This window comes from Gymnoscopelus braueri (assembly GCF_963280865.1).
Source record: "Gymnoscopelus braueri genome assembly, chromosome: 17".
Lineage (NCBI taxonomy): Eukaryota > Metazoa > Chordata > Actinopteri > Myctophiformes > Myctophidae > Gymnoscopelus > Gymnoscopelus braueri.
Genome location: NC_137617.1, coordinates 45,462,731 through 45,481,498, shown reverse-complemented (window position 1 = coordinate 45,481,498; position 18,768 = coordinate 45,462,731). Strand labels below are relative to the sequence as shown.

The following is an 18,768-nucleotide window of genomic DNA, read 5'->3' as shown; positions in this document are numbered from 1 at the left end:
GGGACGGCTCTCAGTTTGACATCTCTCTGTGTTTCCCCGCCCAGCTCAACACTATATAACCAGGAAACATTGTATTACTCAGGAATCAGCTTGTACCTGGTGCTGTGTCTACAGATCAACTACAACATTCAACATTTAAATTCCAACGACTGACAAGGACCTTGGATGAATGACTTTAAACGTTACCTTAAAGGTAAGGACTGTACCAGAAAACCAACACATATGTTTGATAGTGATACATTTTACAATAATATAATTGAATGACTATATTGTACATTATACTATTATAAGACGATGCTGATGAAATCTTTTGAATGCAGTCTATTGGAAGCACTTTGTGAAGTCAAATAATATACTATATGAGGGTTTGTTCAGGTTTAGAACGGATATTTTGTGTGACAGTAAACATGATCCATCCACATCATGACTGTCCAACAGTAAAAACAACTAGGGGATTTTTTTTTTGCTCGTGCTTGTATTTTGAAATGTCTGGAGCTTTTATTGCGAAAAACTATGTAAGACAATGAGTATGTTACCTTATATTGCTTTTATTTCTGACTATTAAATGTCTACTACAGTATGCTGGAGTAAATTAAACCACGATAAACAAAACTGCTTCAAAAAATAATTGTATTATGGCATTGGAAGGGGGAGGGGAGTGAGTCTGCGGGAGAGGAGAGAATGCTGTAACCCTGTCATAAATCACTTGAAAAGGTAGCTGATTGGCTAATCCTAGTGAAAGATTTGTTGATAGGCAAATAACAGCTTGTCTTACTTCGGCACCAGCTATACATGGGCAGAGCCCAGTGGCCCTCTGAATTATGAGCGTTTGTAATACTTTCTGGGGTGTAGAGCAACCAATACTACTCTATAAATGACGGGGATGGTACCATTTTGTATAGCTAACACATGGTTGGCTTAGTTTAAGAACTTAATTATACAACGTACACATACACATAGATATGACACTAACATTTAAAAAATACTATAACCTGTCTAATAATAACTTGAATATTAGTGGTCCAAACGATTTGAAAGAAAGAGAGGTTGAATTGGCTGGACTTTCTCAATATCCATTAAATATAATTGTTGTGTCTTCAAAATGGATCTCTCATTAGAGACAGTGTTGGGCCGGCAATAGCTGAGTGGTTATTGAGCCTGCCTGGGGAGCCAGAGCCCCTGGTTGTCCTAGGTAGGATTCCAGGCCAGGCTAGCAATGTGTTGATGTGTGTCCCTGATGTGTATCCCTGAGCAAGACTCTTAACTCGAGCGCCGCACAATGGCTGCTCACTGCTCCTAGTTGTTATCCACAAGTTTCCCTAGGGAATTATGGGCATCACTTCCTGTCGTCAGTCTGTCCAGAATGACTGACAACAGGAAGTGATGCTCATAATTCCCTCAATGCCCCATATGGGACACTGGAAACTCGTGGATAGGGTGGGTGAAATGCAAAGGACAAATTTCACGTATGTGCAAATATACTGTGACAAATAACGCCCCAAGGCGTGGGTCCTATATTATTATTATTGTTGTTGACACGTCTGATGTGTGGTGGTTGATGTGCACCATCTAGGGGAACATGTATGTTGCTGGCCAGTGTTGTGCCAAATGTTGCATCCCTGTAAGAATCGGTTTCCCCAGCTTGTTGAAACAGACTGTAGATGTACTGTGTGCACTGTACGTAGAAAGTAAACTAGAATTATAGGATTATGGTTCAAAATCAGAAATTTTTGGCTGAAGGTTTTATGTGAATTTGTTATAAAGCAGCCCATTAAATAGTCACTGCTGGTGACTGTTGAATGTGTCCCCAGTGGGACAATATAGGCTATAGATTGGAATTCATGAGATGAATTTAGTTTTTTTCAGAAGGGGTTCATAACTGGGCCTGTAGCCAGGGCCGCTGACAGGATTCTCAGGTGAGGACAAGCTTTCCGAAATCGGGCCCCCCCTCGATGCGCACGCGAATATTCTTTTTTTAGTGATATTTAAATAGACATGTATTCCTGGAGATGCTCATTAATTCTTGCAAGTTTTGCATGTGTTTCTTGCATTCCATCCAGTAGACTAAAACGCACCATATAATAAGTCTGTATACGTCTGGTGATATGACACAATACCTTACATGCTCATTCTGCATGCATACAGTTGACCTAGAAGAGAGAAAGAGAGAGAGCTGATATTCAGCCTTCTTTGTGACCACATCCTCTCCTCCCATGATGCTCTCTTCTCCACAGCAGACAGAGCTGTTAGCTGCAGTTTCATAATGTACCAACACGCGCAACCGTTAACTTCACCTTGTCAAAACAAGATGGCTCAGACATGCACAGCGGCTAACTTCACACTCTCAAAACAAGATGGCACAGAGACAAGTCGACTTGTTTGGTCTCCACCCAAACAACCTTTGATTTCCTATACTAACACTGAGCATATGCCAACATTAGACTGTGACAAATAATAAGGCGATTTTCTGGTGGTGGGCCTGAATTACAATTCACTTAGTATTCACTTACTTAGTATTAAAAGGATCCCTGGCTAATAATTGCCCTCTATAACTAAAATATATATTTATGACATACCTTAAATATTTTACTTATTTAGGAACGGTTCATTCACTCAATAGGGGCCATGCCCATCGCAAGTTGATGATGTCATGTGTCCATGTGTGGTCTAGCCCTATGGAATTTATGGAATGCATGTACTATTTGATGCTCACATTAACCTTATAAGTATTAAGTTGTTTTTTATTTCCACATGCATTCCATAAATTCCATAGGGCTAGACCACACGTCGGCAAATGACATCATCAACTTGCGATGGGCATTACCCCTATTGAGTGAAAGTGATTTTATTTATTTCTAAAATAAATAAAATGTTTAAGGTGTTTTTAATTTTCCATATAGAGGACAATTATAATGTATTAAGGCATATTTGGCTTATTAGCCAGGGATCCTTTTAACATTATGGCCATGGATGCATATCAGTGGGGTTTGTAACACCCATGGACATGCTCACTTTTACAATAGAGTCTGGGTTCAGCTGTCCAAAATTAAGGATATTTTGATAAATTCAGGTATGACACTGAAATGTTGCAGGGTTGTTTATGATTATGTTTACATGTTTAAAATGAACATAACAAACGTACTACCATGATGACGATGACTACTACTACTATTACTACTACTTATAATAATAATAATAATAATAAATATAGCTGCTAGCAGCAATACGGGGGCCAAGGAATGCAATATGCAATACACGCAATAAGCCATAGAGACAGAATAGATTGAACTTGAGACAAAGCAGCCCATGCTGCTCGTATCACAAATTCTGTTATCATGACAAAAGTTGTCATGATAACAGCAATTTTATATACTTCATCTTTCTAGATAACACAGATGGATTGTAGTATTCTAATTAGGCTTATACATTTTGTCACCATAGCGACAATATGTGGTTATCGGCTTCATATTCCGACAGTGGATGTCGGGGGTGCCCTTCTACCACTGTAAGAAGTTTAAACTTAAAATATAAAATAAGCTGCATTTGTTTTCACAGGTCAATATTGGAGGTCATGGTACTGTTTATAATAATAATAATAATAATAATAATAATAAAGACATTAAATTTAAATAAAGACCTGAAAATACTTTTCAGCTTGAGCCAGCTGAGGCGATCATATTTAGCACTCAGGGTATTGTATTCTCTTTATTATACAATTATTCATTGGCTCATGGGGGCTTATTTTTTTTAAAATAACGGTCCATAGATTGTGTGTTGAACGTTTCACGCAAATCACTCCATCATCCCAGGTGGAATGCTGATTTAAGTGTTTTTCAAACTGCTCAAAATGGCGGAAATCTAAGGGCTTACTGGTCAAATGTGACAAATGTGTTCCTCATGAGTCAAGGGACATGTGTAAGCAAGTTTCATGGCTGTAGGCCAAAAGAGGCATGATTTATGCCTGTTCAAAGTGACTGCTATAGCACACACTGCATTCATGTAGTTAGGGGCAGAAGAAGAATTTCATTTTTTCATTTTTCACGTACAAACTGTTTTCCAACTGGGTTTTTAGATATTGGTCCAAAGTCCATGTAAGTTTCATGCAGATTGCTCAAAAATCTCAGGAGGAGATAGATTTAAACAGTTTTTCCATATAATTCAAAATGGCGGAAGATGTAAGGCTCAGAGGTCATAGGTCAAAGTGACAAATGTTTTCCTCATAAGGAGAAAAAGAAAACTAAGAAAAGCAAAAGGGGTTCTACGCACTACGTGCTTGGCCCCCTAACTAAGAAAAACTAAAGGGGTCATAGGCACTACGTGCTTGGTCCCCTAAATATAGCTGCAAGCAGCAATACGGGGGCCAAGAAATGCAATGTGCAATATAGAAAAAGCAATATTCAATATGCGCAATAAGCCATATAGAAACATAATAGACTGAACTTGAGAGAAAGAAGACCATGCAATTAACAAATGAGCATTGGAAACAGCTGAGCTGAGTTCTAAGGGATTGTAGATATTAAAATGTCTTTATTATGTTGCTTATAATGGCAGATTTGAGATTTCAAACTCTTTCAAGACAAAAGTTTGCCAAATGTTTTACTTCATCTACACAACATGGACAGATCGTAGTGTTCTAATTAGGCTATAGTCTTTCATCACAATTGCCATTGCCAGTCGGTTTAGCCATGGCCTGGATTCAAACATGTAACCTTTTGTTTCCCAGGCGTTCTTTCTACCCATTCAACTTCATTAAACTGCAATATTCATTGGCCCCTGGAGGCTTCATTTTTTTCACATTGCAGTACGATTTTTTTTTAAATATTGGTCCAATGTTCGCGTGAAAGTTTCGTGCAGATTGCTCAAAATCCCAGGAGAGATAATTCAAAATGGTGGGTGATCTAAAGATCTGAGGCCACAGTTGTTCGGCATGAGGAGACACACATGTGTATTGAAGTTTCATGGCTGTAGCTCAAACAGGGTATGAGTTCTACCTGTTCAAAGTTAGCATTTTCAATTGAGTGCTATAGCGCCACCCTTTGACAAATGACTGTGAGTTTCATTTCTTGGCCGTTTTCCATGACCCTCTACCATTATGCCAAGTTACGTAAAAAGCTAAATGATAATAATAAAACCAACAAAAACAAAAGGCGACCTACGCACTACTTGCTTGGCGCCCTAATAATAATAAAACTAACAAAAACAAAAGGGTGCTGCATTGCGTGCTTGGCCAACTAATAATAATAATAATAATATATTACTGTGACTTATTTTATTGTTTTGCAGTTCAAACAACAGCTGTAGACAGGATGTCTAGGGGAACCTCAGCTTCCATCAGAGGTGAGTTATATTAAAACACATGAAACCAAGGAACTGCTAATGGTTTAGTCAAATCTCTGATCTTTATGAATATTATATGTATTTCTCCAACCAGGGAAGAACAGCAGCCCGCCAAAACTGAGAATTGTTCTGATCGGGGGAAGACATGCAGGTGCAGTCAGTGGAAAGAGCTTAGTAGGAAACATCATCCTGGGCAGACATGTTTTCAAAACAAACAGAAGAACATCTAAGAGTGTCATGAGACAAGAATTAGTGTCAGGGAGAAAGATTACTGTGGTTGACACTCCAGGATGGATATCTCATTATCCCCTAGATCTTACCCCATCACTGACTCAGTTAGAAATCCAACAGAGTGTGTATCTGTGTCCTCCAGCACCCAATGTCTTTGTCCTAGTGATGAGATTGGACATCCCATATGTAGGAACAGGAAGGTCAGCAGAGGAGCATGTGAGATTTCTCTTCAGTGACCGAGTGTGGAGGCACACTATTGTGGTGTTCACTGTAGCTGATAAAAACAACATGAGACCTGATCTCATTAGCTCTAGCTGTGAATTAAGGTTTCTCACTGAGAAATGTGAAGGCCGCTTCCATGTTCTTAACATTAGTGACAGAGGAGATGGGAGCCAGGTCACAGAGCTGCTGGAGAAGATAGAGCAGATGGTGGCTAGTAATCGTTGTCTCTATAAGACAGAAAAACAGGTCTCGGAGGAACTGAAGAAGAAGAAGAGAACTATCAGAAGAAGAGCAGAACAAAGGAGGGCGCACAAACAAACAAGAAGAATTCCAAAACATATTGGTATGTTTTGTTTTACTTTAATAACAATCATAATAATAATAATGAACGGGCCCTCAAACCTCTGCCCACGTTAGGGGCAAATATCGACCAATCAGAACAGGCAGCAGAGCCAAGTAACTCTAGCGAAGGACAAGGATTTTCAAGCGAGTCCAGTGTGGCAACTCATGACTCTGTACGACAAACTGTTCAAAGGTTATGGCAAAAGATAGAAACTATGAAATATTGAATATTGATCAGAATAGGGGACGGGGCTAATTAACTCAAATGAAGGACAAGGACTCTCAACCGAATCAATCGAAGTCTGTATCACAAACCGTTCAAAAGTTATAGCAGAAAATAAGAACTATCAAATATCGACAAATCAGAAGAGGGGGTGGAGCTAAGTAATTCACACTTTTGATAACTTTGTTAAGGTATTTTGTGTACGCTGAGCGAGTTTGAGGCGGATCCTACTATCCTTGTAGGAGGAGTTCATTCAAGTATGACCCATGAAAATGGCATTAAATACCCTAAAAAGCCACAATATATACAAAATGGCTGACTTCCTGATGGGTGTAGGTCATGGCTCCAAGATACTTTTTTGTTCACTCATTCACTGTGTATTAGCATATACAGTGAAATAAGGTATCTGCATTCAACCCATCCTGAGTAACAGGAGCTATGGGGCAGCACCTCAGGGAGCAGGGATAAGTGTCTTGCTCATAGGGACATTTCGACACATTGCTGAGGCCTAGAATCGAACCTGGTTGCCCAGACGGGCTCCCTAACCATTCAGCTATGGCCGCCACTTTGTTAAAGTGACAATTTGCAAAATTTGAACAATATTGCAAGATTCTGATATGAGGAGATAATACTAATACTAATACTGCAAATAAAAATTATTGTTTTTTTGTTTGCTGCCAAATATTGTATTTGTTTAAACATGCTAACGCTGGTGTCCCTATTTTGGGGCACATTGTTGTTGTTGTTTTTGTTTTCAATTAAGTATGTTTTAAGTATATTTGAAGTGGTTAGCTACAATGTTTTAAACTTTTTTTATATGACACAAGCTCACAATTTGGCGTGTTGGAAATCAATTTGAGGTTGTAGATAAGCTATTTTCACAATACTAAATAAAATAAAACTGAAACTTGAAAATGTGGTTAAAGTAAACAATATTTTCTCTGACAGGATTGACTGACCTCAGGGTTCTGTTGTTGGGAAGGCGTTGGTCTGGGAAGAGTTCAGCAGGAAACATCATTCTGAGAGGAAATGTTTTTCAAACTGAACAGAGGTCAGTGCAGAGTGAGGTAAGACATGGTGAAGTAGCAGGGAGACATGTGACAGTGGTGGACTCACCAGGCTGGTACTACAACAGTCCACTACAGGACACATCAGCGATGGACAAACTGGAGATCCAGTACAGTGTGTGTCTCTGTCCTTCTGGACCACATGCTGTTCTTCTGATTGTTCCTCTTTATGCAGCATTCACCAAAGCACAGAGAGTAGCAGTAGAGGAACACATGACACTTCTAACACAGAAGGTGTGGAGTCACACTATAGTACTGTTCACTTATGGAGACCAACTGGGAGACACAAGCATTGAGCAGCACATTGAGGCTGAAGGGGAAGACCTCCGCTGGCTTGTTGACAAATGTGGGAACAGATATCATGTCTTCAACAATAAGAATAGAGATGACACTCAGGTCACAGAGCTGCTGGAGAAAATAGAGGAGATGGTGTCAGGAAACAGAGGTGGACACTATGAATTTAATGGAGATGTTTGTGAGAAGATATCAGAGAGGAAGAGGAACATTGAGGAACATGTCCTGAAAGAAGCATCAGCACTGAACACAAGTAAAGCAGCTGCTCAAATTATATGATATAATCTCAATGTTGGGACATGTTTATATATCGTTGCTGTCAAACAGAAACATTGTATCTCCATCATTCAACCTTTTATTGTTCTTTTTAAATGAATGTCCTACTTTCTCGTATAGTACAAGAGTATCACAATTGGTAGGTGGTCTTACGGCTGTAATTGCTGAAGGCCTACCCCCTCTGCTTTCCTATTTGCTGGGGTTTAAACAGCCATAACTCCAGTTGACAGCATGTTACTGGCTCCAAACTTGGTCCCACAGACTTTCCAGTTTTATAAAAAAAATATCACTTCCGGTTCCCCCCTCCTACTTCTGGTTTGTCGGAATTGCGTTGAACTTCACACACACACTCTCTGAGGGGTGTGGAGTTCAATGGTGCAACCAGGAAGTCACCCAGGTATGACAGTGGACCTGGGTGCTGCAAGTGCATTGCTGCTCGGCAGCAGTGTTATAGCAGTGTTTAACACTTGAAATGGCCATACTTCGGTAACCATTGCTCTTATCAGTGCATCACAGGACTAGGTTTGAAGGCCATGTAGCGGCCTGAACATTTTGTTATGCTAAATGAGCGATGCATTAGTTCTACTGTTCTGTGATCAGTTCAGTCAGAATTGTTAATTAATAATTAATATAACTCAATCTTTGAATCCAGGTCCTAAATATTTCAATCAGTGTTAAGTCAACTAATGTAGAGTTTGTGTCTGTCAGGAAAACATCTGAGGTTACCAGATGTGAGGCTGATGTTGGTTGGTGGAGAGCAGGAGCAGAGGAGCAGAGCTGGAGGTATCATACTGCAGAAGGATGTGTTCAGACGAACTCCATTGAAGGTGAGTAATATTATATGAATGTGGTGTCATAATGAATGACCTCAAACAGTAAACAGTAAAGAGATCTAGGGCCCTATAAAGGGCCAGACTGGCTAAACCCACTCATTTGGGATTTAGGACCGTGCAAAAGGACACCTGCCTTACCCGCAAAACACCCACACTACCCGTTACATTATGCAAAGGTGTGTTTTGGGCGTTACAATAATAAAACCAATCACCGTGCCAGATGCCATTGCTTTTAAGAGTCAGAAGACTGCGCAAGCCATTATCCCCAATCCAATATACACTCTCCTCTCTCCCTCTCTGCCAGTGTTGCCAGGTCTGCTTATTATAAGCCACATTGGGCTTGTTTTTCTGTAAAGGTACTTGTAAATAATGGTAGAACGATTGTGAGCTTGTAGATCGGATATTTTCAATAGCCAGCATATACATATTGTTTAATGGTTTAATGTTTTAAAGTGCTCATGTGGCCTTTTATAGTCGCTTCTTTTGGGATTGTTTTCATAGACCTGGTTGCTTATTCCTCTCGCAAATTCTGGCAACACAGCTCTTCAGCTCTGCAGCCGCACCATGGGGATTCAACATGAAAAACATACACCCGACCTTTGGTTTCTAAGCTTTAGCCTTTGATTGCCTTTCAAACCACATTTGATAGACATATGTATCACCTACATGTTACTGATTAGAAGGAATTTTATATTTTTGTTATCAGTTATTTCCTGCGTAAAAACTGGCGTGTGTAATTTGGAGAGCGTTGCATTGCGCGACGCACAAATTGTCTTCTTTGAATAGACTATCATCTTGAACACAATTGACACAAGGAATTGACACCCTCACTTCTGCTGATTATAGGAAAATTATAATAACAGAGATTTGGGTCGTGGGTGTGGGTATAGCAGTGGCAAAAATAGTTGCCCATGTGACCAATGAACTGTCAGTGATCGTATTTGTCCATTCCAATTGGCTACGATTGGCTTTCAAAGTTTGGGGGAGGGGCTTGTTTTGCTGTGTTTGCTTTGCGACCACTCGCCATGGCTGCTTCGATGGTTTTGAGTCGATACCAACTCCTTATTGAGGACAGAATAGAATGAATGTTTTGATTATTATTACTAACATACAGTAAACGTCATATTCCAGGAGTTTAAAACCCAGACCAAAATGACAGTATGTGTCAAACAACAGAGACAAGTTGCTAGAAGAAATGTGAGTGTGGTGATCTGTCCAGACTGGTCGACTACACCTCCACCAGAGATCAAAGACGTCCTTCTACACGGTGTGGCTCTGTGTTCTCCTGGAGCTCATGCTGTCCTTTTGACTGTTGATGTCAGGTCCAGTTTCTCTGAAGCTGACAGGAGATCAGTGAAGGAACTCATGGAGCTGCTGGGGGACAGAGTCTGGAGACACACTCTGGTTCTGTTCACATGGGGAGAGTGGCTGGGGGAGAGATGTGTTGAGGAGTACATAGAGTCTGAAGGAGAACCTCTGAGGTGGCTCCTGGAGAAATGTCGCTACAGATACCATGTTCTAGACTGCTTCAAGTGGGACATTTCAGAAGTAACAGAGCTGATGGAGAAAATAGAAGACATGGTGATGATGAATCAATGTGAGATCGAGTTCACTATTAGTAGTAGTAGTAGTAACGATAATAATAATAATAATATAATTATTATTGTATCATTATCATCATATCATATCATTGTCTTGCTGTCTTCTGTTGCAGTGAGTGGTGAAACATCTTCTGAGACAGGCAGTTTATACAGATGGTCACCTCACAAGAAGGTCTCTGATTGGTTGCGGAACAAACATCCTCGACCAATAGCATCCACTTCAGGATATACCATGAGTGAAGTTCTTACCCAGACAGACACTGTGATAAGTGTGAGAAATTAGATGTTTCATATACTGTAAATGAAACTTTAGTTTAGGAAAATATTTGCAACTTTGTCTTAGTGCAGATGCACATATTCATATGTAGGCTAATGTTGAGTACAACTCTAAATGTACATCATTTCATTAATTACTAAGTTGTTATTCAAGTAGGTCTCCTATCTGTCCCTATACAGAGAGAGGAGATGACATTTGAGAAGAAAGAAAACATACAAAATTTCCCAAAACATAGATCATGACATCACATTTTTCAGGTTTAAATAATCATTTTGACCTTTCAAAAACAAGGTCTGTAAAGTGAAAATCCTCTTTTATAACGAGTCAACTCTTTTAACAATCTCCGTTCAATCTTTATTCATGTAATCTTCCAACATACATGATCTTTGTCCGAACTTTGATTATTTTATATTTTTTATTTATGCAATGTGTTGGTCATGGGTGCCTGGCACTCACTGCACCCTGTATGTCCATACAAGACAGATATCTATCCTTGGACAATGGACATCTTAAATGAGTTAACTGATTTACCAATATTTCAGAAACACTTGAACTGGGATAATAGTTACTTAAAAGATGCTGTAGAATTCAGAATTCTTATTTCTTATACTGGCTGACTCTGGCTGAAAGTTGTGTTTTATGATTTCCCCTCATGGTTATTAGGATTTGTCTATTAAGAGCTCATCAGAGGAAGAGGAGGTAGAGGAGGAAGAGGAGGAAGATGATTCTAGTGAGAGACATGGACCATATCTCCCTTTTACACTTTAAGTCTCCAAGCTGCCTCTGATCCACTAACTGTCCACTGTCTTTACTCTCTACAGAAGCCTGGATGGAGATGATGAAGATGATGAAGATAGAAAGTGGAGACAAAGGTAAGAAAAACTAACAAACAAACAACAAAAAAAACATTATTCAATATACCTGATGTATATACAAAATTAACGATTGCACATAACTAAATGTTTTCTCTTTAATGTCTATGCAGAGATCAAAAGACCTGCTGATAATGGTGAGAGATAAATGAATGAATGAATGAGTCTAAATCCACACCTGGACAAACTCTGGAATATCACCTCTCTCAGAATGTTGTTCCTTTTCCCGTCATGTTAACATTTGACTTGATAACTCTTACATTCTACATTACATTACATTACATTACAGTCATTTAGCAGACGCTTTTATCCAAAGCGACTTACAATAAGTGTATTCAACATAGGTAGGGAACGAAAACTACTAATCACCAGAAGTCTTTAGCGCATTTTCTGCAAAAACAAGCAACCAAGAGTATACCTAGCGCTAAGGTAAAAGTGCAATATATCAGCTACCTATTTCCTTAAACAGATGAGACAAAATAGCTAAATCAAATGAGCATGAGCTAAAACAAATAAGTGTATCGACTAAACAAGATCCAATAAACAATACAGCAATAGAAAACAAGCGTTCGTACAACTAGTTCTATCCCCTGATCCTGAAGTTTGTTGAACTTTTCAATGGAAAATATCCAATATCAACAATATCTTGGATGTGTAACTATTGTTTTTGTCCCTCCAGATGAGGTTTACTTAAGATCATGCTGTGAAAAATGCCAACATGTCCAGCAGGTCAGTTTGTCCAAAGCAGATATCCTTCAACATACTGTAGGTATGTATGACTGTTCTTTGATCCTAAATGATCACCTGTGTGTGTGTGTGTGTGTGTGTGTGTGTGTGTGTGTGTGTGTGTGTGTGTGTGTGTGTGTGTGTGTGTGTGTGTGTGTGTGTGTTTCCTTGGTAGAGCTACGGCAAGAAGATCACTCCTGAGAAGCTCTCCAGAGGATGCTTGCAGTGAGTCTGGACATCACTTTGACATCATCTGCCCACCTAGTTTAATTATATTCTTCTTATTCCTTATAAGGCTTTGATTTTGGTTTCTGTGTGTGCATGTGTACGCGCATGCGTGCACATGTGCGTGTATGTGCACTCTTTAGGGCTCAGCTGGAGGGAGAGGGGACATATGAGTGTGCATTAACAGGCTTGATATTTGAGGCGACTAAGCGAGTTCTGGTGGGTTATTCCATCCTGTCCTGGTCCACGTTGAGCAAGTTCGTCCAGAACCCTTGGATGATCGCTGGTCCCATATTCAACGTACAGACAGTCAACAAAGATGCATCTGCCCTCAAGTCCATCCAGCTCCCCCACTCCCTGTGCCTGACTGGTGAGAATGTCTGGCTCTGACATACCGTTAGCCTCATAGCATAATTGCCTAATTTTTTTGTAGAATTGACATTCTTGCCTAGCTCTACTCTCCTACAGTAACACTGCTAGCCTGGCATTGGCCAAATTAATGACGTGGATTCACTCTCACGTTCCTCCCCGGTATCAGTCTGGACTTCGGCCCATAGGGAGCGAGTATGAGAAATCAGAAAATGATGGGGCCAATCAGTGACTGCGTTTCAACTGCTGTCCGTACAACAGTGAAAAGCATCAAAATCTTTTTCTGATTTCTCATACTCGCTCCCTATGGGCCGAAGTCCAGACTGATACCGGGGAGGAATGTGAGAGTGAATCCACAGCTATCAGTCTGGCCAATACCAGGCTATAACACGGCTGCATCATTGTGCCTTAAGCCTTGATGTCCTAAGCCAATCAGAATGCTTGTTACATTCCAAATTGACTTAGGCAGAAATGATTTTGAATGTAACAAGCAGGCCAGGCCAGGAAAGTGAGAAGGTATTCGGTGTCCTACACGTCACTGGCAAGAATCCCGTCATTGAGAGGGTCCAGTACTCTGGTAGTCATCTGAAGTGGCCGGTGTCCTCCCTGTCACCCGTGGGTGCCATCGCCCTGGACGCACAGCAGGGTAAACACCACGGAGCAGTGCTGGTCTTCGAGGATCTGGGGAGTAGTATCGACACTCGCTGTTTCCGCATCTATCTTTCCAGCTGCAACTCATCAGATATTAAAGTGAGGAGGCCACAAAGACGGAGGGTTTTTGTATAATGATACTCATGTGAAACATTCTCGTTTGTTGTTTGTTTGTTTTAATAATAAACCGTCAGAGCTCTTGAAGGATAAATAAGGATATACGCAATTGCATTTAATTCTTTTTTTAATCCCATTGCAATGATACCATGGTAAAATTATTTCCATTCATTTTAATTAACTTCACTCCACCTTTTTCTTTTATTCCACCAGAGAGGGCCTCGTGTAGAACCACCAAAATAATTTAGATTAAGAATGCCTCAATATGAGCTGTTTTGGATACAATGTTGAGCTGCCAGAGCACTAAATGAGGACATGGATTAGATTGTAATAATCCTAGTGATCAATGACCAGCTGTCATCAATATTTAGATAACTATATATTATTGTTGTCTCCGCCATGTTTTGCCATGTTTTGCCCCCTGTCCGTCCGTCCGTCCGTCCGTCCGTGTGTCCGTGTGTCCGTCCGTCATTCTGTCATTTTGTGTACAGCTAATCTCCGGCACCGTTGGCTTGATCGCAGAGAAACTGTGCACACACACTCCCTGGATGCCAGAGCAAAACCTCTGGCCCAAATGTTTCACCTGGGCCTGTTATAGCGCCACCAGGAGGCCGCTTTTTGCAAAACATTTTTTTTGACAGTACTCCTACAGATTTTATCCAAACATCACGCAATTCAGTACACAGTATCTCTATAGTCATTAAAAGAAACGGCTAATTTCAGATTTTTCATATTCCATCCTGATTGGCAAAAATTTACTTTCAAAGTTTGCAGGAGTAATCCGTTTCGAACAAAATGCCTCAAATCATGAACACAGCATGCAATTTCCGTGAAATTTTGCACACACATTCCCATTAGGCCGAGGAAGAAATTCCATTTGAAAATGTTCAAATCAGCCTCACGGTGGCGCTGTAACAGGCCGATTCGTGTTTTTACCTATAACTGCACCGATCAGTGTACAACTTTGTATGCACACTCTCTAGAGGCCAAGGAAAAACCTTTGCCCTGCATTTTTCACATTTGCATTTTATAGCGCCACCAGGAGGCAGACTTATGTAAAACACATTTTTTTATATTAAGCCTTCAGATTTGATCAAAATTTCACGCAAATCGGTACACATGATCTCTATAGTCATTGATCAAGACGGATCTGTAGATTTTTCATATTCCATCCTGATTGGCTAACATTGACATGTAATGTTTGCAGGAGTGGCCCGTTTTGAACAAAATGCCGCAAATCATGAACGCAGCGTCCGATTGTGGTGAAACTTTGAATGCACATTTGCACTACGTTGAGGAACAAATGCCACCCTTTTAACATTGCCCTGTTATAGCGCCACCAGCAGGTCAAATTTAGCAAACATTAGAACAAAATGCCTCAAATCATGCATGCAGTGTCCGATTGCCGTGCACGGCCTAGGAATAAATGGCCCCCTTTTCACATTGGCCTACTATAGCGCCACCAGGAGACCTAAATAACCTACCTGACCTGGCGGAGACCTGTGCTCCGATGAGCACTTTTTCTAGTTTCATATATTATTGTTTCCGCCAGGCTGGACGGCCAGAGGAGAGAGACTATATTTGCGGTCCTGTGTGTCCGTCCATCCGTCCATCAATGTGTCAGTCAGTCAGTGTGCCTGTGAACAGATAATCTATGGCATAGTTAGTTAGTTGGATTCCTTGGCTCATGATGCAACTCCCCATATAGGCTATGCCCTATTCCACCTCACAAGATTTTCCACCATTTTGCGTTTTCTTAAAAACACACTTTTTGCTACTATTATTATATTATTGTCAATCTAACTGCTAATTGGAAGGAAGTGACTGCCTTTTTGTCTTCCCTCCTTCTCTCCTATTGTTCATCACCTTGTCCACCTGTTGTCCTTGTGCGTGGCAGGACATCAAGAAGAAGGTAAAGAAGGGACGTTTCAACCGGGTTGACAAGAATCCGCTCTGTCTCCTGGTAGATGGGGAGTACAACCTGATGAGTGAGCCAAGAGGAGAAATTCATCCTGAGGTGTGTTTTTTGTGTAGATAGGTGCAGCTATGAACATGTATGTATTTATGAATGTGTGTGTGATATAAGTTAATTATTAATGTTATGTGTCTGTGCAGTACTTGCCATTCACTCTGGCACCAACTCCAAGCAGAGGCTTCTTTGAAGCATACTATGAGCAGCTACCTCCATTCACATTTAATCTTAAAGTGAGTGGTACTGATGTTACTGCATGGAATGCAATCATACGACAAGGTAGGTACCTATTATGTACACAGTTACCTATCCACTTGTAGAATGTTTATGAATGAAATTCGCAGTGTACAGTATTTCTGAATGCCTATATTTTGTTCTCATGTCAGGTGACTTGGTGGTTGTCACAGAGATAAAGCCAAGCAAACTACAAGTACTTGGTCGGACTCAGCCAGGCCCAAGCAAAAGGAAAATGTGTAAGTGTGATCGGTTTGACTTACAATATAATAATAATTATTATTAGATTTAATTTGTTTAGATTTTCAGTATTGTACAAACAGACAGTACTTTCCATCTCTCTTACAGTCAGATCTGATACACCAGGTGAAGGAATCACTAGTAAGAGACAGTTTCTCCTAAATGAGCCAGGTATGTCATGAGATAACATTTAAAAAAAGAGCAATCCATGGTGCCAAAAGTCAAGCTTGTTTCTTGATTTGCAACTGATTTACTGGCGGTGACAAATGGGCAAAAGACCACCAGCAAAATAGCAGAGAACTAATTTCAGAGCAGAGAACTCATTCCGTCATCATTGGCATGTCATCTGATTTAGTTCATTGAATATTGCGTTTTCTTCACATCATGAACATGAGAGTCATTTCTGTTACAGTATCAACTGATTATTGTTTTCTCTCAAATCCATCAGGTGTGATAGAACCCCAGATTAGCCAGACAACAGGTAAGACCATAACTTGTGGCTGACCTGCATATTTAACGCTGAAATCAAACTAAGAACAGAATAATTAAACGGATAGTGCGATAATTAAACTTGAACAAGTTCAGTATACCTGTACATTTCTGAGGGCAGAAGTCAAGTAATAATTTTCAATCTTTTTTTCTTTTTTCACCGACATGAAAGCTGAATTTGTGGAGAAGAACAGGAGTGCGCTAGTTCAGCGTGTCACAGAGGTTCTGAGCATAGCAGATGATCTTCTTCAAAAGCGCATTTTCGCAAATGAAACCTACAGCAAAATCAAGGAAGCAAAGACCAGTGCCGAACAAATGAGAATCCTGCTTGATGTTACATGTAAAAAGGGAAAAAGAGCAATGTCAGCATTCTATGATTCTCTGCAACAGCATGAATCGTTTCTTTTGGAAGATATGGGTAAGAACCGACAACTTCAAATTACGCTTTTAGCCCAGTCTGTTGGAGTCGTGTGTGACATGCTTTTTCTCTTTGTTGTTTTTCAAATTCCAGAAGAAGATCAGGGCACATAATCATGTTGTATTAGTTCCCAGTGATAGCTGAAAACCTGGCTGACCTCGAACATCCCAGACACATCCATACAACCGGATGGCTTCTCTGGGAAACAACCAGAACGCTTTTGTGAAACAACAGGTGCATGTTGGCAGTGACTGCAAACAGACTGTTTTTTATCAACACCACAACTTCACTCACGGTTCTATGCTCTGAGTGTGATTCAGGACTAGCAAGAACATGCACAGGACCTTGTAGGCCTCATTCACACATAGACGTGAAGCAACTCATGCCGCACGCATGCCTTATTGGTGACTGATCATAATGCTTTTCGGGAAATGGGCAGTTCCGCGAGAGGCTCAAATGGACGTACTGTAGATGTCAGCTGTGTATAGTCTTTTCGCAGCTGCTGCTTGATGCAGTTATCGAGGAGCGATCGCAATTGCTGCTGCTTGGTGACACAAAAAAAGATGTCTAGTAGACGAGAAAGGGCTTTGACGTTGGTGTTGTTTGTGGCCGAAGAGAAAGAGGGAGAAGGAACAGAGAGAACTTGAAGTGGCCAGGAGGCTGTCAAAATCACACCCACATAGTGAATGTCTGTGTAAAGTGTGTTTTTATTTTTTAATTTGTTTGCAGTGTAATTGGTGTGCATGTTGATTTTGCACACCAAAAATGTAAAGTTTAAGGTAACATTGAAAGACATGAAGATATTGTAGTGTGCAAGGAAAATAATGGACCAGAGGGATCAAGAGGGACTTCCACACAGAGACTGCATAACGATGCAAGCACATATAGAAGAGTGGACTGAATAGAAAAGCAATGCTGTAATGTGAAATGCATTTATCTGTTCTACAAATTCCCAAATAAAAATGTGAATTACAAAAAGAAAAAAAGAGAAAGGTTCAAATACAAATTGCTTTATTGTTATATTACATTTTATTTTATTTCCCTCACAAAAGTGTCCCGAAGGGACTTCCATTGTTCTTGGCAAAATGGCACCTTTGCACTGTGTAGGATGACACGGAAATTTGACATGAGGTAAAAATCCAAAGGGCCGCACAGGAATTATTATACTCTGCTACAAGTAAAAGTCCTGAATTCTAAATGTACTTTAAGTACCAAAAGTAAAAGTACTCATTATGCAGAATGTCCAGTTTCACAGGTTTTCACCAGTTTTCAAATAAATCTTTTGTAAATAGCAGATCTACAAGCTCACAATGCGTTGCATCGCGACGCATTGTGACCTTGTAGATCTGCTACTTTCAAATGGCCAAAATGTTTTCAAGTAATGTATTGGAGTAAAAAGTGGGTACAATATTTGCCTCTGAGATAGTAGTGGAGTGAAAGTAAAAGTAGGCCTACTGAACATTGGAAACACTCCAGTTAAGTGAAAAACACCTCAAGTAAATGTACCCAAAATGATTGGATATAGAGGTTTTCGAGCAATTTGTGGCAATTTGTGGCAATTGTAGAAGTATTACACTTTAATTAAAGAATGTTGTAGTCATGTATACTTTATATTGTAAAGTATACGTGACTACGACCCTTTCATTGCGTTGATCAATTATACCATAGAATCTCCAGTCCAGTGCGTGGCTGCGCTCGCCAGTGCGTAATATGGCATTCATATTATTAGCTTTATAACCTACCAAAGCATTA

At 40.1% G+C, this 18,768-nt stretch overlaps 1 protein-coding gene across 1 annotated transcript; it reads left to right on the top strand.

Moving 5' to 3' along the window:
• Positions 1–113: 113 nt before the first annotated feature.
• LOC308105178 (uncharacterized protein) lies at positions 114–17,801 on the top strand. The gene is made up of 20 exons (XM_080455814.1): positions 114–193; positions 5,284–5,337; positions 5,432–6,004; positions 7,304–7,969; positions 8,701–8,819; positions 10,002–10,211; positions 11,367–11,433; positions 11,525–11,575; positions 11,689–11,712; positions 12,255–12,304; positions 12,477–12,526; positions 12,670–12,896; positions 13,395–13,645; positions 15,561–15,680; positions 15,779–15,914; positions 16,022–16,108; positions 16,218–16,280; positions 16,558–16,590; positions 16,771–17,016; positions 17,110–17,801. The coding sequence occupies exons 1-20, from the start codon at positions 166–168 to the stop codon at positions 17,127–17,129; spliced, it is 3,075 nt and encodes a 1,024-aa protein (XP_080311940.1). The 5' UTR covers positions 114–165; the 3' UTR covers positions 17,130–17,801.
• The last annotated feature ends 967 nt before the right edge of the window (positions 17,802–18,768 follow it).